The 22,105-nt window shown below is 44.7% G+C and overlaps 1 protein-coding gene across 3 annotated transcripts; it reads right to left on the bottom strand.

Annotated features, from left to right (window-relative positions):
* Positions 1-6,829: 6,829 nt before the first annotated feature.
* On the bottom strand, positions 6,830-21,842 carry LOC147007547 (uncharacterized). Of its 3 annotated transcripts, none has more exons than XM_085866955.1 (7): positions 21,036-21,842; positions 19,894-20,054; positions 13,824-16,036; positions 8,243-8,299; positions 8,076-8,140; positions 7,625-7,788; positions 6,830-7,390 (listed from the first exon to the last, which is right to left on the bottom strand). In XM_085866955.1, exons 1-3 carry the CDS (start codon positions 21,102-21,104, stop codon positions 14,344-14,346), a joined length of 1,923 nt encoding a protein of 640 aa, XP_085723081.1. In that variant the 5' UTR covers positions 21,105-21,842; the 3' UTR covers positions 6,830-7,390; positions 7,625-7,788; positions 8,076-8,140; positions 8,243-8,299; positions 13,824-14,343. The 3 variants fall into 3 exon arrangements, with proteins under 3 accessions (XP_085723081.1, XP_085723080.1, XP_085723082.1); XM_085866954.1 differs by having other exon boundaries at positions 6,830-7,380; XM_085866956.1 differs by having other exon boundaries at positions 6,830-7,380; positions 8,076-8,137.
* Positions 21,843-22,105: the final 263 nt, after the last annotated feature.

Below are 22,105 nucleotides of genomic sequence, written 5' to 3'. Positions count from 1 at the left end.
CGCTCGGTGCCCACAAGCGGTGCGGGAATGGCCGCAGAAGGAGAGGCGAAGGTGGTGGAGGGTTTAAAGTGCTGGTCCATGGCCATGGCGACATTTGGAATGGCGGTGATGCGATGTCTGCGGAAGCGAGCCGTGAAGGCAAAGGTCGCGGCCGTTGGCGGTGTTGTTGTTGTGAAGCGGCGTTGCGGTTGGTGGTTGTTGTGCGATGGTGGCCGAGATGTGGTTGGTTCAAAATAAAGATAGAACAGAAAAACGGCGATCTTAAAGGGTCGCAACCCGAATGAATCACATTTATTCCCTCTAAAAAACGGGTTTGGGGCTAACTACACATGTACTTACAGAGATATCTCACCTACGGGACCTGAATGGTGGTTTGCAAATTTCCTCAACCGCAACAATATGTTCATTTTTTGACTCCCAATGTGTTGAATTGTCCCCCGTTTATCACAACATGGCCCATCAGTGGATATCAAATCGATTTGACTGAGAATGTTGTGTGTTCATGTTGCCTTTATATCACTTGCGTTTGATGATCATCGTGACACAAATATTACAATACACATTAGAATCAACATCGACCACACCCGCGTCATCGCTTTCTCTTCATTATCTCAATGTGCCCTCTGCCTCTCGTGTTTCCTTCTCCGGCTTTGTGAAGACCCTTCCACCCTTAAGACCCTTCTTATCCGTAAACCTCAGACAAAATCGTTCTTCAGTGATGAATTTAGTTGGTGGGTGGGTGAAGAAATCTTATGAGATCAGAACGGGTGTTGGGCGCCAAGTTGAGATTGAACTCTTAATGAACCCTTAATTAGCCCTTTGTTATCCGTTAACCCCAGGGATTAAAACTTCTTAACAAATGTAATTAAAACAAATCTCACACTTTGTGTCCAAATACCAAAGGGGCAGTTTGGGCGCGATGTTTGGATTGGAAGGGCTGGAGGGGTCAACTTGGAGGATCAAATAATCCTTAACTCCAAGAAAGCCGAACCTCAGAAATCACTTTTTATAAATCGGATGGTCTTCACTGGTCAATGAGATCAACGAACCTTTTGGGCGCAAATTTGAGGATGAAGCTCAGCGAGCTCTGAAACTAACTTAAAATGGCGTCCGAGATGGTGAGGGGAGGAGAGTCGTTCGTTGTCGTCCTGGTTTAACCAAACAAACCAAATCTACTTCGTTCAAGAGTTCTGGTTATGTTAAACCAAATTAACTATGAAATATTGACGTGTTGAGCGACTCGTGGAGAGAGATGTGAAAATACTCATCAGGAAAGGATCGTCAGGTTGGAACAAGTCGTGATGATCTCTCGTTGACCCTGGCCTTGCAGTATCTCTCGCCTTGATTGGCTCTTGTTTACCCTGGCCTTGCAGCATCCTTCGTCTTGATTGGTTCTCGTTTACCCTGGCCTTGCAGCATCCTTCGCCTTGATTGGTTCTTGTTCCGCCTGGCCTTGTGGTATCTCTCGCCTTGATTGGTTCCTGGAAGGAAGCAACTGATTGGCTAATATTAGTCACGTGAATGTTTCATGACAAATAGAAGCAAAATAAAAATTAATTGATGAATTTATGAGAAAAGAAAAATTAACGAATCACCACACGTCTTTAAAACCTCTCTGTTTATTAATTAATACACCGTGAGGTTCATCTTCTTCATCCAAGTGACTCCAGTGATCACAGGGACAATTTTGAACTTCAACTTCGAGAATATTTTCACTTCGTCACTGAGATCTTGGTATTTGGTCATTTTCTTGATTTCGCGTTGCTTCCGCCAAAATCGCTGGGAACGAACGTGTTTGTGCGTGTGTGTGTGTGTGTTTGTTTGTGTGTGTTTGTGTGTGTGTTTGTTAGTGTGTGTTTGTGTGTGTGTTTGTTTGTTTGTTTGTGTGTTTGTTTGTTTGTGTGTGTTTGTTTGTGTGTGTTTGTTTGTGTGTGTTTGTATGTGTTTGTGTGTGTGTGTGTGTTTGTATGTGTTTGTGTGTGTGTGTTTGTTTGTGTGTGTTTGTTTGTATGCGTGTTTCTATGTGTGTTTGTATGTGTTTGTGTGTGTTTGTATGTGTTTGTGTGTGTGCTTGTCTGTGTTTGTGTGTGTTTGTATGTGTGTTTGTTTATGTGTGTTTGTGTGTGTGTTTATTTGTTTGTGTTTGTTTGTGTTTGTTTGTTTGTGTGTGTTTGTATGTGTGTGTTTGTTTGTGTGTTTGTTTGTGTGTGTTTGTGTGTGTGTTTATTTGTTTGTGTGTTTGTGTGTGTTTGTGTTTGTTTGTTTGTGTGTGTTTGTTTGTGTGTGTTTGTTTGTGTGTGTTTGTATGTGTGTGTTTGTTTGTTTGTATGTGTTTGTGTGTTTGTTTGTAAGAGTTTGTTTGTGTGTTTATTTGTGTGTTTGTATTTTTTTGTTTGTGAATGTGTGTGTGTGTGTGTCAATGTGTCTGTTTGTTTGTGTGTGTCCGTGTGTATGTTTATGTGTGTGTGTGTGTGTGTGTGTGTGTGTGTGTGTGTGTGTGTGTGTGTGTGTGTGTGTGTGTGTGTGTGTGTGTGTGTGTGTGTCAGCGTGTGTGTGTTGTTGGTTGTTATCTCCATATGTGAGTTCCATAGAGTAGGACGGAGTCCTCCCAGGTCTCGGAGTCCCCTCCTCCCTTTCTGTCCGGACGATCACGAGTCATGGACCAAGGTGTGAAGTTTTGTTGGCTTCAAAGTTTTGTTCCGAGGGTTCTGTTGAGGATCGTCATCGAGCTCCAGGTGGCTTCCACCCAGAGGTGGACTGATGGTGTTGTGAGTCCTCGGGGGAAAAAGGGGTCTATGCCCCCTCCCCCTCCCTCGAGATCAAATTTTAATGACACTTTGTGCGAAATAAAGTTTTCCAAAACAAACACTTGTTCGTACAAACACAGAATAATAATGACATTGTGAATTTAAACAAATCCAAACATGGCAAGTTGAAGGTGACAAAAAAACGGGTTGGTGGGAATCGAAAGCGGGTTTTTGTTTTTAACCCTTTGTGTTCTGTGGTCGAAGATTTGTGACGATAAAAAATTGAAACAAATGTTTTATGTTTTAATTTTGGTTATTCGTCCAACTTGACACCCAAGTTGTGTTTTATTTACAAATACCGATTGAAATTCACAGCCCTATGAAAAACATCAGGGCAATACCCCTGGGCAATCACCTGGTATCACCTGGATAAGATAACCAGTGAACCACTGGTCGGCGAGGATGACCCACAAAACATGAAACCGTAAAGAAAGTAAATAGCTGTGGATTGTTTTTAATGCCGCGAACAAACTGGTACGTCACGGGTGATGAAGGTTGTGGTCAAGTTTCATCAGTATTGTGTGTGTAGTTTCAGATAAGAAAGCAAATACCTATTTTGTAGGACAACCCCTGTGGACCCCCTGAGACCCGATTTTTTTTATTAATGCCATGAACTTTGATACATTCACAGTGAAGGGTGTTGTGGTGAAGTTGCATCGAATTCGCTGAAACGAAGCTGAACAGTTTATGTTTTGTACCCCATAGATCGGCGGAATCTCCATCAGGACCTCAACGGTGAAGAATTCCCAAGAATTACAGATGGATAACCCCCTCCCTCCCCCATGGATTTTTTTTAAGTCCTAAAACCATAAAACCCTCCTGTGCACCCCTGGCTGCAACCTCCAGTTTTCAACAAATTTGGTGGAGGAAGCCAAAGGAGTCAAACACAAACAGATACCAGGTTGTTCTCCTCACCTACCCACTCAACCACCAAGTTTTATCCGAATGGGTCCACAACTTTTTGATATATCGTGCAAAACATTGCTTCAGGTCCTATCACTCAATGGTGAAGAATCACTTTAAAAATTCCAGAATCTGGAACTGAATCTTCACCAAAATCAAACCAATTCGTCCTTGTCATTCCTCAAATCTGTCCGACGTTTCATCCGAATGTGTCCACAAATTTTCCAGATATCATGTTATATTGTTGCGGGGCCGGGCGTCGGCCGCGAGCACGACCGCTGGATGGAGCTACAGAGTGGGCTCGACCGATCGCTCGGAATTCAGATCGTATTTCTTCGGAAAAGTCAGAAGAGTACGGGTCCCTTTCGGACCGTGAAGCGTCAATATTACGGCCACGTGGTACAGGGTTATTTGCCAAATCTTCAAAATACCGAGAGGCCATGTCGTGATCTTCCGAGTCTTCACACCCTCGACGGCTCCCGTACGGAATGAGTCGCCTGGCGCACTCGACCCGTGTGCGATCCGAGCGGTTTAATCGCCGAGATCCGTCGGTCCAAATGTCGCTTTGAAGCCGAAACCGCTTTTACTATTTCTCTAACACGCAGCACGCTCAGTCAATGAAGGAATGGACACGAACGAGCCGAAACAATGAACAAATGGGACTTATTTATACAATAATGGGGGAAAACTCAGGAAGCATGCAAGAAGCAGAACAAAACCGAATAGTAATAAGCACGTATGCAAGGTGTATACAGCAAAAGCACTGATACGATTTACTACTTGGCAGACAGGCCCACGGACACACACGCACACCCAAAGATGACCGGACCAAATGGTCTTTATTGAGGCCTATCTCGGACCTGTCCGCCCAGTGCGGTCTTCAAACTGGTCAGTCCGGCGAGAGGCAAGCCGAACCCGGACACCGGCGGGCGACCCTTGTGGTTCCTGCGGGGAATGGCGTCGCTCGAGCTCTCGGTCGTGGTGAGGAGGAGAAGGACGACGTCGACCAAGACCGGCCAGACAGGCTCCCTGAGACGAGCGCTCCAGCAAGACGAATGCTCCAGCAAGATGAGCGCTGAAGCAAGACGAGCGCTCCAGCAAGATGAGTGCTCCAGCAAGACGAGCGCTGCAGCAAGACGAACACTCCAGCAAGACGAGATGTCCAGGTTGGGAGATGCTCCTCCTCTGACCAGCTTCTGCCTCCCCTTTTATCCGCCCCCGCCGGCTCGACCCCTCCCCCACTCGGCCCACGGAGAATCCCAGAGCAGAGGGTTGTCCTTGTTCTCTGCAGAACTGTTGTCATTGCTGATTTGTTTCCCAATAAAAATCCGAACTATAAAAATAAATCACAGCGCATGAACTTTTAATTACCCATTAGACAAGGGAAAGGTAGCTATTTATAAAACACATACTTACCGATATAACTGAGCTAAAGGAACCTGAATGTTGAGTGCGATAGTTTTCCAAATACGCAACAATATATCGTTTTTGGCCCTGTCTCTCTCAATGGTGAAGAATCACTTTTAAAATTCTCGTATCCAGATTTCACCAATATCAAATCAATTCTTGTCACATACCCATCCTGTCCACCGAATCCATTCCAAATCTTTTGAGATATCCTGCTCACAGACAGACAGACGAAGGGACAGAGGTGCAAACATAACCTCAATCCCCATTCAGTGGTGGAGGTAACAAGCTGGATACAAGCTCAAACACCGATCTGATGTCTGAACAATACTCTGGTACTAAAAGTGCTGTGAGATGTGGTAATACCATCTCTGACTGATTTCCAGTTGTGACTGGAGTTTGCCAGGGGTGTGTCCTAGCCCCCACACTTTTCAGCGCTTGCATGGACTGGATTCTGGGGAGGATGTCGGAGAGATCAATCTGCGGTGCATCGTTTGAGAATGTCAAGATCTCTGACCTTGATTTTGCAGATGATGCAGTCATCTTTGCGGAGACTCTGGATATCCTTGAGGGGGCCCTCGAGGTGCTGAATGAGGAATCAGAACCATTGCAATTATGGGTTTCCTGAGTCAAAACAAAGATCCAGGGTTTCAATGTAATCTTGGATGCTGCTCTCTTGTCTGTACTTGTTTGTGACGAGGATGTTGAGGTCAAGGAGAGATTCACTTACCTCGGCAGTGATAGTCAGGTCTCTGCTGGCTCTGAACCAGAAGTCAATAGATGTCTGGGTCTGGCCTGGGAGTCATGGATTCACTGGATCATGGCGTGTGGCAATGCCAATACCTGTGTAGGAGAATGAAAGTCCAGGTCTTCAGATCCTTGGTGCTTCCAGTCTTGCTCCACAGATGGGAGAGTTGGACTCTGACCAGGTATCTGAGACAGAAACTTAATTCCTTTGGTACCAGGTCTCTTCGGCAAATCCTTGGCTATCGCTGGTAGGACTTTGTATCCAACGAGCGGTTGCTGACAGAGGTTCAAATGAGATTTGTTACCTGCATAGTCTGTGAACGTCAGCTGCGGCTGTATGGACATGTCTCGTTTTCTTGACACTGATCCTGCTCACCAGATTCTCTCAGTGAACGAGCCTCATCAGTGGAGGAGGCCAATGGGCCGACCACGTGCCTCGTGGTTGCAGCAGGCTGATCAACATCTCAAGGTGATGGGGATCGGTCAGGGATCGGTCAGACATCTGCCTGGGGGATGGCCTGACTGAGGCCCCTGCAGTGCCGGCGGAAAGTGGACACAGCAACAGGCTGTTCCGGAGCATGCTCCCATACCATACCTGGGCGATGGAGATTGTGGTCAAGTTTATGTGTGTAGTTTTGGAGAAGTTCCCAGTGTTTACATATATCCTGATTAACGGACACCACACAATGATTATACCCCACCTGGACAATTTTTGTTCCAGGTGACATATAAATGGCTGGCATAATCTCCACCAAATATGAGAAACAGGCTGGAGTACCTCGGGTTAGGTGACGGACAAAAACACCCCCCCCCCCATTCCCAAAGAAGGTGAGGAGCCGAAACGACCTTTCAGGTCAACATACGTTCACGTACAAGCTTGCCTAGATTCTCACGTGAGTACACCCAAAATTCGGGGTCTCTGGGTGCTTCAGTTCGTGGATGAAAGAACAACAAACAAATGTACAAACATTTGAAATTTTTACAAGATTTGTAATCCCCTCGGAGCCATTTTCATAACAATATTTTCGACACCATTCCTTTGACTTGAACATTATATGATTTGAAAGGAGAAGAGATTTCGGTTAACTTGATTCACAGGAATTAAAAAATGACAAAATTCACAATAAAAAAGTCATAAAGGGAGAACTCGTCCACTGGGTCTTCGAGGTACAACTCGTCCACTGGGTCTTCGAGGTACAACTCGTACACTGGTTCATCGAGGTACAACTCGTACACTGGTTCATCGAGGTACAACTCGTACACTGGTTCATCGAGGTACAACTCGTACACTGGTTCATCGAGGTACAACTCGTACACTGGTTCATCGAGGTACAACTCGTACACTGGTTCATCGAGGTACAACTCGTACACTGGTTCATCGAGGTACAACTCGTACACTGGTTCATCGAGGTACAACTCGTACACTGGTTCATCGAGGTACAACTCGTACACTGGTTCATCGAGGTACAACTCGTACACTGGTTCATCAAAGTAAAACTCGTACACTGGGTCTCAGCTGAAGGATGCTCGGAGAACAAAAAAAGTGACAGACAATGTTGGAGTGCAAATGTGTTTGTGCAGTAATGAAGTGACACATGTTGAAGAGTGATGAACAGCATACAGTGATGAAGTCACGCAAGACGTACACTCCGTGCAGTGATGAAGTCACACACGACGTACAGTGATGAAGTCACACACGACGTCCAGTGATGAAGTCATGTACGATGCGAGAAAATAAAGTCTCTGGATGGTTTAAGTACCTGTACTTCTGGAGACTGATGTTTATGTTTTTAAATCTTGGATCAGCCGTCTGGAAGAGTCTGATGTTTCATCTTTCATTCCTGGAGCTTGTACGATGGAGTGATCATGGATCCACTGCCAAACATCACATCTTCTCCAGTCGCCGTCACTGAAACTTCTTCCTCTATTCACACATCAACAAAAGAATGTCAAAATCCTTCAACAGCATTGTCATCATCATCTCCATCATTATCATACCTTCCAACACAATCCTGGAAATATTATATCCTTTCAATTGTTTTCTGCATCTCAGTTAAATTCTCTTCTTTCTTTTACCTTCAATTTCACATCTTTATTTTCTTCATCACAAACTCCCACTGGATTTTTCAAACAATTAATTTTAATGATCATCCAGGTGTTCACCATGATTTTGATAGGAATACATTTGCACTCACGCCAGACTGCTCCCACCTGGAAGATTTGTTTGCTGCTTCTCTGGATTCGAGTTCAGCAAAATATGTTTGTCCTCAACACTTCTGAGGCACAGACAAAATGGGACATGATGCAGGTGAAGAACATGAAGTTTAGACAAAGATTGGAATAATTTGTGATGCAAGACAAGAATCTTGGCAACTTACGTTCCAATCGGTGGGATGGTTTCAAGTGAGCAGGAAGGATCACCTCTTCTGAGGAGTCTTTGGATAAAAAACAAACAACAGAAATATAAAAGATTAAATACATTGATATCTTCATTAGTTTGATAACTTGTTCAGAAAAGGCCACAGAAGGAAATGTATGGATGGAACAGGTAATCGATGAAATAGTCAAGGAGCTATTTCCCATATAGGCCTTAAAATAAGGTCTTGCTCAACCCACACCACATACAAGGTCTGAATGCATATTATGCAAGGGCAACCTCTCCTGAGCAGTTTTAGGGTGGGTATCACTTCAAATTGTGGTGTAGCATTTTTTCAACAGTCCAATTTGCATGGTGGGGGTCAAATAAAGTTTTTTCCCATCAATGGGAGAATGTGATCCATGGTGGGTTGCTTTAGTCGGTTGTATCTTTTGAACTGGTTCATTCCAATTATTATACAATGTATGGATATAAAGAGAAGAGATTGGTGCATCCATATAAATTACTGTCAGTGAAGTATTAGTCGAAATTCATATGTAGAATCCCATAACGTAACAAACATGTCGTAGAATTCACCTGGCAAATCGAAAAAGTGTGTTTGTGGTTTTGTATTTCTCTGTTTGCTGAATGTCTGTTGAATGCATAATTTTTGTGCCTTCATTGCATGTACATTCATAATATGAATGTACAAAATGTATTATTTGTGATCTTGAGACAGTTTGCCTGTTAAATATACGTAGCTCGACCGCGTTGGCAAAGAACTAATCCTAAATCATCTGTGGTTTACACATGTTCCATTTTGAAGAGTCATGACTTTTTGCTGATTGTTATAATCACAATTCTTTTCGTTTCAGGTAGTTGAACAGTTCCAAACGTACCTGGACGTTCATCTTGACCTGTTACTAATTTGTCTTCTGTGCTACAGACTGCAGTCTGTGAGGGATTAAACCTCGTATGATTTCGTAGATTTGATGGGACATGGATGACGATACCAGCAGTGCTTGCATGCTTCCTGATTTGCCACCACGAAAACAGAGAAAGAGAACAAACGTTGACAAATGTGTACTCTGTCAAGAAGATTCACAGGATATTCCTTGAAAAGGATAGAGCACTTCCATGGAGAGGCTCGTTTCTGCACTGCAGTGCAGGCAAGATGAGCGTAATGAGCGACTGCTTCCAGATTTACAGAGACTAATGACCATGGATGTATTCTGGCATTCAAATTGCTACAAGTCCTGCATGAGCAAACACGATCTCGATAATACTGCGAAGAGAAGAGGACCATCTCTGTCGCCGTTTGAAGTTTTGGGATCGGATACGATGGATGCAGATCAGCTCGGGAGACGGTCCAGATCACAGTCTAGTCTTGTAGACTGGTCAAAATGGATGTTCTGCAAGAATAGGTCCCACAAAAAAGTGACAGAAATACAGAATGCGAGCACATTTGAAGTGTGTCAATCTATCGAGGTTTCTGCTGAAGCTTGAGGCGATGAAGATATGTTGCATATAATCCGTGGAGTAAACGGTGACCTTGTGGCAGCTGAAGCAAAATATCACAAAGTATTGCGCGATCGGCCGCTTGACTCGAATGGCGACCGCGTCGCCCACCGGAACGGACAATTAAGTCCTGACCCTCCGGGAACTACCGCCAGGAGCCAGTCACAGGTGGGGGTTTAACCTCACCACAACTCAGTCCGCATTCGACCCGCGCGAAATAGAGTCCGATCGCCGAATGGTCGATTTACCTAAGCACCCGCGCGGATAGCGTACTGAGGAGTTGTACCATGCCACAGGTCGACTCCGGACACGAACCGCTTCAGCGGCTCATTCCGTACTACAGGGATAACCGAGCGGAGTTATCGGCGACCTTGACGGTTCAGATTAGTTACCGGGTGTTTTAAACCCACTATTAATCCCTAACGTGATGCAAGATGGAGATTCAAACAAAGGAAAAAACGCAGCGAAACGGGGAACAATTGAACCAGCACATTTGTGACGGAAGCACGGAAGGCACGTATTTTACAGTCAAGCAAGAAAACACAATAAAAGCATGCAGATCTACAACCGAATATGATTTACACGGCAACACTTATCACAGTTCTACTTTTCAAGACTGGCGCCACCCACAGACATTTACACAAAACCCCAAAAGAAAAGGAAGTCGCGACTTCCCTTGGCGCATCGTCCAGCCCTTGGCGACCGTAACTCCGAGTCCCTCCGGCGTGGTCCACTGGGCTCGTCCATCACGCCTGCACGTGTCGTCCGCCCGACGGGGACGAACGAACCGAACCTCCGACCAGGAACAATCACCACAACTCTCGACAATTGACCGAACCAACCAAGAGCAAGGACTCTCCAAAAACTCTCTCCTTTTGGAGGGTGGGGCTCTGCCCCATTTCTGGCTCCACCTCCCTTCTGGAAGCTTCCCAAAAAGGGGCGTGCCTTCTCGTTTCCCCCCTCCCCGCGCCGTGCGGGGGACGAGGAAAGTCAGTTTTGGCTCGGGGCCAGGGAATTATTCCCCCAAAATCAGGCCCCCACCTTTTTTCACCTTTGACCTCTGGCTCAAATCGCACCTCCCCCATGCCAAAGCACGGGAAAAGCAGGAGGGAAAATCCGGCGGGAGATATTCAAGCGGGAGTTTTGGGCGGGAGATGCCCCTTCGCACCCTGTTGCTGCTGCCACTCCGCTCCTTTCATCCGTCCCGCGGAGATCGTGACCGCACGGTGCCCGTTGAATGGCGAGTGACGAATATGTGGTAGCGTCATTGTGGAAGGTGGCGTCGTGGTGTGAATGGCGTGATTGTTGGCGTCATGTACTGAATGGCGTGATCGTTGAGATGTTGGTTGTGGCGATGTTCGTTGTTGTTCTAACACCAAATTAACGACAGCAAAAGAAAAACGACTATCTGAAGAATCGCAGCCCGAATGGATCACATGTATTCCCTCTTAACAACGGGTTTGGGCTAACTACACATGAACTTACCGATATATCTCACCTGAGGACCCTTTATGGTGTATTACGAATTTCCACAGTCGTAACAGTATGCTTTTCAAAGTAACCAGGAAGTCAAACATCAAACATCACACTTTTAAGGCCAGCGAAAATGAAGATAAATACACCAGCGCTTTCCGGGACTTAATTGATGACCTTAAAACAGATTTGAAGCATGGCAAGGCAGACGATCTGCACAATCTTCTCGAAAAATATCAACGTCTTCAAGTTACACACGGTGTTGACCAAGATAAGTCCATCAGATACACAAAGCAGCATTTGAAGGACAGATTGATGAGGCATTTTGGCGATGAGGTGGTATTCCACCAGCCCCGAATTAGAGAGCAATCAGAACTGATGTTTGCAAGCTAAATATCACTGCAAGATGTTCTGAATGCAGCCTTCAAAAAAACATTTGAGCCCCATGAAGACGAAGATTCTTCCGCTGATGAACAAGTTTTGCATCAGACAGAACGCACTAAACTTCTGTATCGTACTGCGATGCTGATCAGAGGGGATATTGCTGAGTGCAATGGTATTCCTGTCAAGCCTTTGAACACGGACGATCTGAGTCTCATCACAGTGAAATCACTTATACCAGACAGTGTATACTGGTCCTTACGCTGGGTAATTTCGGCTGATGATAGTGACAATGCTGGGAACTTTCCGGCAGAATGCAAGAATCAATCAGATGAGAGGAAGGTCATCATGGTGGCGCAAGATCTACTTCATTGCTCGTCACATGCAGGACTTAAGACTCTGAAGCACACCAGTCTCGCCACGGCAGTTTGTTTCATAATTGGTTCAAAGGAACTGATAACATTGCTTAACCAAATGGGCCACTGTTCGTCCTACAATGACATAGAGGCGATTGACTGGCAAAGGAGATTCTGACTAAAACAGAAGAAATTGGAGTTGTCATTCCATCGAACATCTGTTCTGGTGTCTTCATCCAGATGGCTGGTGACAATAATGACATTAATGAGGAGACGCTGGATGGGAAACACACCACCCATACCACAACTCTGGTTCTGTATCAACGGGGGCAATTTGGGCCATTACCAAATCACACGCCGATAGCTGACCATTCTCAGAGGAAGAGATCTCTCGACAGCACAATCATGCTACAATCTATGCAACAGTTCAGCGCATACGGCAAAAAGCCAAGTGTTGTAGATTTTGTGGATAAGGCACATGGGAACTGGTTACAGTACTTAGAACCTGTCCACACATCAGCATGTGTAGTCGATCTGGCTTGCGCATTGTGTCGGCTTTGCCCCACCAAACTATTTGATATCAGCATCCTGTCGAATCATCGAGTTGACCTTGCGAACAGAAAGTATCTGGCTGGAGTGGCTTCCATGCAATGGTGTCCTGTGCTACTTCAAGTCACACTGTTGTTGGATATTGTCCAATGATTGAAGGCTCTCCCACTGAGTATAGCACAATCTATACAGTGATGAAAACCACACAACAGATGATGGCAAGCCAAGGGCAGAAGACTGTCGTGCTCACATTTCACCTCGTCATCGACGTCAAGGCAAAAGAGATCCAGTGGAGAGTGCCAGATGAGTTCTCAAATTCCATCATCCGCATGGGAGGATTCCATATTGCCCTGAACTTTCTAACTCTTCTGGGCAAAAAGTATGATAACTCAGGCACTGAAGATCTTCTGATTGAATCTGAGGTCGATGGTAACAGCAGGACAACTTCTCTTCTTCAAGGCAAATCATACAACCGCGGGGTGAGGGCTCACAAACTTGTCATGGAAGCAATGTTCCGTTTAAGGTGGAGTGAGTTCATCAAGTGGCTTGCTTCTCGGAGGGGACATTCAGCCACAACAGAATTCCTCGTCAATGACACAGTGGTCGTTGGTATATTGTGTATTTGTGCAACAGATATTTTGATACTTTGGTGTCAAATTTTCATATGAGAATAACTGAGAATGCTTCTCTCCACATTATTTGGATTCCATGTACACATTCTGAATATTACCCCACCAACAGCAACTCGAATCTACATGTAGTATAATCCATTCTCATTCCATCCATGTATATCATGTCAAATTTGAGCGAATAATTTGGAAAATACAGTCGTTTAAATCAACCCACCTCTCAACCTTGTTCTAATATTGGTGTGAAAACCTGATTTGACCCCCACTATACAAAATGGCCTGAAGAAAAAAAGAACGTGTACCACAATTCGAAGTGACACCCACTGTAGAAATGCTCCAGAGAGGTTGGTGTCACAGAATATGCAAACAAACATTGTATGTGGTGTGGGTTGAGAAAGACCTTTTGCCCCTGGGTCTTGCTCCTGGCCAAAAAAGGTGAATCAGGTGATCTCATCCAATCGAAGGGAGTTAAAGTTCTTGTTTTATATTCTGCATGGGGATGACCATGCCAATAAGTTGCCTTACCACGAAAGTATAATTGCAATTATCTTCACAATGAAGGATATTCTTCTTCATCAATCTTGGGGTTGGTTGTGCTTTTGATCTTGTGGTTGGTTGTGTTTTTGATCTTGTGGTTGGTTGTGTTTGCACCCGGTGAGTTTACCCAACCTGTAAAAAGGTAATGAAAAGTTCTCACCTGTTGAAGGTCTTGCATGGCACATGGCTTCGTGTTGTTGCTGGCCGTCATCACGGTGAGGTTTCCGTTCAGGAGGCAGCCAATGAACAATGGAAGTCGGTGATGAATTCCTTTTCCTCAACAATAAGACCCCACCATGGTTTTCTGCAGCTTTGGTGCCTTTACTTTCAAAGTTCAGGTTCTTGTTCTTATTAAATGTAAAATATCCATCAGGAATGAAATCCTTTCCTTGTCTGTACTTTCAAAAAAGGTTTCGGTTTCGGCTCCGATGTGATCTCAGGTATTTGGAAGAGACCGTGCGTTGAAGGAAATTGTTTTCAACAGAATATACTCTGTCTTTCTTTTAAAGTGTGCAGCATGAGGAGACTGTATGATGTGAGATGGGAGATGAGGAGGGATGGTCATGATCTACAGAGATGAGAAGGAATGGTCATGATCCACGGAGATGAGGAGGGATGGTCATGATCTACGGAGATGAGGAGGGATGGTCATGATCTACGGAGATGAGGAGGGATGGTCATCATTTACGGAAATGAGGTTCACCCTTGGGCTTCTTGAGGAGGACGACTTTGTCTCCTTTAATGGTGTATCGCCCGTTTGGATCACTTTCTCTCTTTTTATCAAGATCACTCAACAGCATCTCGAGTGTTTCTCTTTGAAGCTGAGTGTAATCTGGAGTGATGAAAATGTTTCTTGTCCAGAGAGAGGGATCCTTCAAATTCCGTATCTTTTTATTGTTCGTAAGAACCTGATTCCGATCAGACTCGCATCTGAAAACAACTTTCATGGGTCTGAACCTGTTCTCAACATAGCGTCCGATGCGGAAAGTCTGTTCAGGCTCGATCTCCAGGTTCATGGCTTTTATTAATTTTGCCACAGCCTCCTTGTCATGTTCACCTTTTCCCTCCTTCACTCCACGGAACACGAGGTTGTATTTGCGCCTTTCAATTTCCGCTCGTTCATCCTTGAGAAACTCAGACTGAAAAGAATGGTGGGTCTCCCGTTTGGGCGGCCGTCGATGAACATCGTGCTGTTTCTGATGATGTAACCGGTCTGCACACCGAGGCTTCGGTTGTTGTTGGAGGGCAACACTGTAAAGTTGTCGTTTCTCCAGCCCGTCATCATTCTGAGGCTTCGGTTCAGTCGTCGGCAGCAAATCAACATTGTCCTGTTGCTGCTGTTGCTGCTCCAGCCCATCATTCCTTCCAAGCACTTCTTCCTCGTTTTTCTCATCAAGCTTTCCTGCATTTTGTACTTTGTTCTCTCTTTCCAAGACCCCCTTCTCCCTTAACTCCACGTTATTTTTCCTATCCCTCATCTCTCGTTCTCGTACCATTAACATGAACTCTTTCAGTTTCCATCTAATTTCACGTTGTTTTTGTTCTTCCCGGTGCTCTCTCTCTCTAACACGAGTCTCTTCGTCTAATTTAAGCAGCCGGTACTCTCCATCTTTAAACTCCTCTCCTTGTTGGTGCATACGAAGCTGCCGTTTCTTTATCTCCTCATCTTTCCCATTCATGAATACTTCAAACACACCTTGTCGCTCCATCTCCTGTTCTTGACTGATCTGCAGGTATCGCTCCCGCTGCTGCACTCGTTTCTTCCAGTTATCAATCTCGAACATTCTGTGTTCTACAAACAGCATTTTCTGATCAAGTTCTTTATTTTTGCGTTTTTCCCACATTCGGACTTGGAATCGCTCTTTAGCTCGTGTGGATTCTTCTCTCTTTCTCATCCTGAGCCTTTCTTCATTTTTCCTCTCCTGTTCATTCATTTTTCTCTGCTCTTCTTCATTTTTCTGCCTCTGCTGTTCCTCCTCTCCTCTCTTCCGATCCTCTTCCTCCTTTATCCATAATTCTTTTTCCAATTTCCGTTGCACATCCTTTTCCATCAACTCATGTTCCATTTGCTGCACAAACTTCTCTCTTTGTAAGAGATTTCTTTCGGTTTCGACCAACTGAGCCTCATATTCCTGAAGCTTTTCTTCCTCTCCTCGTAAAACCTTTTGTTTCTCTTTTTCATATTCCTCTTCCTTTTCTGCTTTGTCTACAATGTTCTGTTTTGCTATGAACTCCATTTTTTCAGGAATTTCCAGAACCTCCTTTCCCTCTCCTTTCTGAATTTCAAGGTGTTCGGTTTCCAGAACCATCATTACCAATGGTGGATCGTCTTTTGATTCATTTTTTCTTTTCACTTTACATCGACATCGTAAACTGCAACAAAACAAAAAAACATTATCAGTTCAAGGTAAAATGAAGTATAACATCACATGAAAAGTATGGAACACATGGTTTTGTAAAACATAAACAAACATGTTCCACGAGTGTTACAGTTCTGGAGGATACGGAATATGGAACATACAGATGTTACTTAAACAATGTCCTTCGGAACGATGTGGAACGATGAATCACACTTGATTATTTGAAGAATTTCATGTAATGGTGGAGGATGTTATGAACTTAAACATTTGTTTTGCGAAAGAAGGAAATTGTGACTTTTTTTGGAAATTATGTCTGACTTCGCTGGAATTCCATTGGCAGCATTTTTTAATGGCGTCATTTGGCGGCCATTTGGATTATAAAATATCCATTTCAGAAGTACTTTGTCCCACAACTTCGACATTGACCAACAAACTATTCCTTGGAAATCAACACGAAGGAGGTGAGTTTTAGTTAATATTCACAATAAACTTGTGCAACATGCGTGGGACATCATTCATATTGTTGCGGGCCGGGGACTCGTGGCAAGAATGTCCGCAAGGTGTGGGGAGTTACGTCAATTCCCACCGGACTCTCCGGAATTGGAGGCCGTCGCTCACGGATAACTCCGTGAGGCGGCAGGTCGCTTAACCAACCGTGGACGCCAATACCTCCACCGCGTAGCGTAGGTTCTATTTCTCTGGAACCAATTTACCTAATTAACCACGCGGTGTCGTCTACAGGGTAACCACGCCCTCGGCACATCTTGCTCGAACCGGGTCACTCGACCGACTGCGGTAGAGTTCCAACGACCGACTACCAACTCCGGTTTGGGTGCAGTCGAGCGGAACTGCCAAAGTCGTGCCGGCTCGGATGAACAGCTTAATGGGAACAAAGACCCGACTAAAACTCAGACCCGAACCATGCTGGCCCAATGAAGGAAAAGACGAAAACGAACTGGGAACATTTCTGCAATAAATTATTTATAATAAAAACGAGGAAATTTACGTGGCACAGAAAAAGGTTTATTGGGGTGTAATGCAGGGGAAAGAAAGAAGATGTAGTGCAACAATTTACAGCAACTTACAAAGCAGACACAGAACAGACTTACACGGTAATTATACAGGCAAGATTTACAATGATCGAAAACACTAATACAGTTTCTACTTATTAGACTGGTGCCACACACTCAGACAAAATAATACCAGTTGAGGGGAAAGGCCTTTTGCAGCCAAAGCGGGAGGTGGGCTGAAGTCGCAGTTCTTTCGAGTACCTGAATCTCGGGGAAAGGAATGCTCCATGGTGCAGCACCTGCCAACAGTCGTGAAGTCAGGTCCACAGCCGCCCGTCTGGAGTTCGGGTCCATGGAGGAGCTCGAGTGGGCCGGGACCAAGAGTCGGGCCGTCGGGGCGAGACGTGAGCGGAGCCAAGCAACGGGAACCGCTTCGTTTTCCAACCAACTCCAGCCTCCAAGCACAGAACGAACGACCCCCAAAGAACTCTACGAACGACCCCCAAAGAACTCAAAACTGAGGATGATGTTCTGGTTTATAGACCTCCTTCAGCGGGGCCTTGGTCAAAACTGACGTCACTGTCCGCCCTGATTGGACGGGGCTCCCATGGGTCCGCCCTTTCTGGGCAGGGCATCAGCCAGGCACCGGCGAGGCCCGCCCACTCCACGCGTGTGGACTCGTCAAGAAAGAGTTGGAGCATTTGGCGAAGCCGACTATGAACTGCGTGCGACAGCGAAGAATCTGTCTCGGAAAAACGAGGCTCCAGGGACAACAGGTGGATCGCGGTACGTTGTTGCCAGCGAACCGAAGGCTGCAAGCACTCGGGTACCATGGATCGCAATGGAGGATGGGATATAAAGATTTATTACCCCAACTGAAAAAACATCGCAGCGCACCCCTTCAATCCCACTACACACAAGGAGGGATTCTGTCGACACATATACTTAACGGCATAACTGATTTGGGACACCTGTATGTTGTATGCGTACGGTTCCGAGAACCGTTACAATATCATCAGGTGCTGGATATAAAAAAAATTCAATTACTTCACTTGTACATCATAGACGAAGATCACAGAAAATGGACTTTTTAGAATATTCACCGTGGATCAAATTATCATAGAAAGAGCTGCAAGAAAAACTGTCACTCAGTAAATATAAAGAGCTTTGAGGAAACTGTTTGTTAACATTTAACAAAATATGGAGGACAATAAGGAACGACCATTTGGTGAATTGGGAAATGTACTGTAAACACATTTAATAATAAAATCAATCTGAATAGAAAGGAAATCATCATGCGGAATCTATCCATGTCTGGTTATCCTTCATTATTTCAGCCAGATTGTTATTACAAAAACAAAAATCTCATTGTTCTTTCACTTGAATAATCATCAACTTCTCATGTTTCATGAGATGATGGCATCTCCCAAAGAGATGATGGGATCTCCCAAAGAGCTCCCGTTCACCAAACCAACAACATATTTTAAACTCTGCTTGCATTGCCAGAGAGGTCCTTGTGAAAAGCTTGTTCATACTCAATGCAGAACCTTCAAGGAATCAGCATTTGAAACTTTTCTAAAGTGTGTCCAGAAAGAGGCAGATTATTACAATCCAGAATTTGTGTGAGTTGGACAAAGGCTGCTGGAATTACAGCAAACCAGCTTCAAGCTAAGAAAGCTACTTGACACAGAGATTGACATAAAAAAAAACCGAGTCACCTGGATAGAGATGAAAGAAGAAGGAGCAAACTTGCTGTTGCTTCATAAGACACAACTTTTCTGACAAAGAGGACAACCCATTGCTTCAGAATCTATAAAGCAGACTCGTTTGAGCAGTACAGTGTTTGTCAAATTAAAATGTGTATTTTGTCAACCAACCAAAGGTGAGGAAAACTCAAAAGTACATGAAAAACTCCAGAAGGGCCAATTCCTGGTAACATGGGAGAAAACAATCCAAGAAATTGTGAACAGCAGTTGATATGATGCCTGGAAAGTTAGGCTTGCGGACGTGCTGTCTTCTGGGGATTGACAGTCTCGTGACATTTTGAACCACCACACGTCCCGCTTCACAAAAAACTGGGAAAAGTACATTCAGCGTCCATGTTGTAAAGCCAAATCAATTGAAAACAGGGAACCAATCATCCAGCGTCCAGTGAGTGTTGTATTTATTGCCACAGACCGAGTTCTTCAGTGTTCTTCAAGACCACGTTGATGAGGGGCAGTGTATCGACATTGCTGGACTGCAGAAGTGCAGATTTTTCATGAATTCCAAGATAGACTTTCTGAAACTTTCCCAGGTTTTTTGACACACAGGTTACTGAATACACAACTATAATTACAAACGGTTTTCCAAAGTGAAGGCTAACCAAAGTTATACCCCACCTGTAAATGACCAATGAGGTTTTTACACCAAATTTTACTTTGATTAATACAGCAAAAGTGGGTTTGTTCATCACAGCCATTTTGAAATCCAAGATGGTCACCATACATAACATCAAGAAAATTAAAAGTGTGTTTTTAACTTCTTGGCATGATAAATATGGGTATTGCCACCAAAACAGACTTCATATGATATTCACAGCCCAAGTGATAATGAAATTTGGTGGAACATGGTGGCCATTTTGAAATCCAAGATGGCCCCAAAATATTGGATGAAAAACAATGTCACCAATGGATTTTGGACACCTTGTCATCTCCAGTAATAAAACAACATATTCCATATTGAGCAAAAAACATTCAAGTCCTTATAATCCAACATAACATCGTACACAACATAGCATCTTCAAATATCAGAGTGATCTTGTTCCCTCGTGGATGAAGACTTGATAAATATTGATGAATAAGTCACTTGTGTTCTTTACCAGTGAATGCAGAGCTTTCTTTTGGGGCTCCCCCTCTTGTTGAACCAACGTGATGGATCAAATGTGATTAAAACATAAAACAAAAGGAAGGAAATTGTGACAAACGTGACGTCACGAACCACAGACATCCCTCCATCCTCAGCAGCATTATTCTCGATAACCTATGGAGATAGACAAGGGCGGGGGTAGGAGGAATGTTTATTTCATTTTAAATTGAACTAAATGTTTTTACAATTATTTTACAAGTGCCAAAAGTTCATGACAAAGCAACAACATGATCTTGAATTTTTTAGAATACAAACACAATGGCTTGGGGAATGTTCGAGAGTTTATCATTTGTACGATGTTTGCACAAGGATTTGGGAAATAATTTGGGAATTTGGGAAGTAATGCTGTGACTATTCCTCCATCGACACGACCAGGAAGGAACACTTGCTCTGAAGGGACAAATTCCAAGTTTGCTTGGTGGGGGGAAAGTTAACCTGCAGTTTCTTACCAAAGATAAACTCTCTTGTTCCTCAACACATCATCACGGCATAACTGACTTGGGACACCTGCATGTTGTATGCGCACGGTTCCGAGAACCGCAACAATAGTCGCAACGACGATTTTAACGTTACAAAAGGAGTCGCAACAACGATTTTAAGGGCAGACAAGGAAGATTATACAAGGGATTCCATTGGAAAATACTACCTGTCCCTTCGCTGATGGGAATACAATGAGGAGGACCAAAAATAGGGGGAGAGCGGTGGGTGGAGGGGGAGCAAGGAGGGAGGGAGAGGAGGGGTGAGGGGAAGGGAAGGCAGGGTGAGATGAGGGGAAGGGAAAGCACACGTGCTGTGGAGCATAAATTATGCACGTACATAACCGTTGGCCAGACACATATGAAGATAGCCACCACAGAGGGGGGGGGGCGGGGGGGTGGGAGTGGGAGAATCAGCAGAGAGAATATGCTATGCTTTTGAACACACACACAAACACACACACGTACACCCTCACACACACCCCTCACTCACACACCAACCCCCATTTTAAATCCTCCGTGCAGGCATCATTTCCAAAACTACAAAGAAAGGGACTCCCATGGTGTTGTGTACCTTCCCCGAGTACAATATGTTGTTATTTCTCACAATCCCCCTTACCTGTTGTGATGGACGGGACGCTTCACTTCCGAGGATGGTGAGCACGAACAGCGCGATGGGAAACAACATGGCTGGTGCACGGCTATCCACGAACTGAAGATTTAACACACCGCTCTGTATTAGAGTTCCCTATTGTTGGAATTCTCATTGTGACGTCACAATGGACTGTAGCCACGCCCCCTTTCCCTCGTTCACATTGCTTTTTAACGCTCAGAACGCCTTGCCTCTCTTATCTATCCTTTGATAATCCACAAAATAGATATGATGTGTCTTTTTCCGATTTATGATTAATAAAGAAGGTACTTTTGCAATAAAAGTCGAAATTTTATCCATCTTCAAACTGAGCCGTGACGTCACACATGGAAGTACACCGCGAGATCCGTTTCACATTGAATACGGGTTTCATCGTGGTACGATTTCACTCAAACGTCGAATAAATTATATTTTTCACAAAAATGCCGAGTCGATGAGTCCTTGGTGCTTGCACAGTACGGAATACAAACCGAGATAGTTTCATGCTCCACCAATGGTGGAAACACCCAAGGTTTGCCAGAAATTGGAAGAGGTTTGTCCGAAATACCCAAGTGTGGATCGGGCCTCAAAATGTTCACTTTTGTGGTCAGAAAAGGGTAAAGAGAACTGTTATGAATCAACAGAGATGGCGAAACGTTCTGGTTATCCACCACAAATGAGAGAGGACGCCATCTCCACGATAAGGCGGAAGAAACAGCCATCGCTCAAAACCCGAACACCATCTCCACCCAGCTACCAGCACATGTACACAGATGATCACTCCCCTACAACATCCCCCACAACCCTCCATCAACCATCGCCCCCACTCTACCTCCCAACACCCCAAACACCCCCCTTCTCTCCACCATCCCCTTACAATCGCCCACCAACTATCAACCCCAAAATACCCACCACATCCTACATCCCCCCGCCCCACCCCCTCCAATGGGGTGGGACATCGACACAGCACGGACACCGATACGACAGCAGGACATGACTCGGCACGACCTCAAACACAAATGCTGTCACAAGAAAGTTTAAAACGGGATGATCCTGTA

Source organism: Eptatretus burgeri, unplaced genomic scaffold (assembly GCF_056783735.1).
Source record: "Eptatretus burgeri isolate ZD-2024b unplaced genomic scaffold, Ebu_testis_v1 Ebu_testis_scaffold_117, whole genome shotgun sequence".
NCBI classification, from domain to species: Eukaryota; Metazoa; Chordata; class Myxini; order Myxiniformes; family Myxinidae; genus Eptatretus; species Eptatretus burgeri.
The sequence above is the reverse complement of the archived record's forward strand: the minus strand, read 5'-3'. Positions and strand labels throughout refer to the sequence as shown.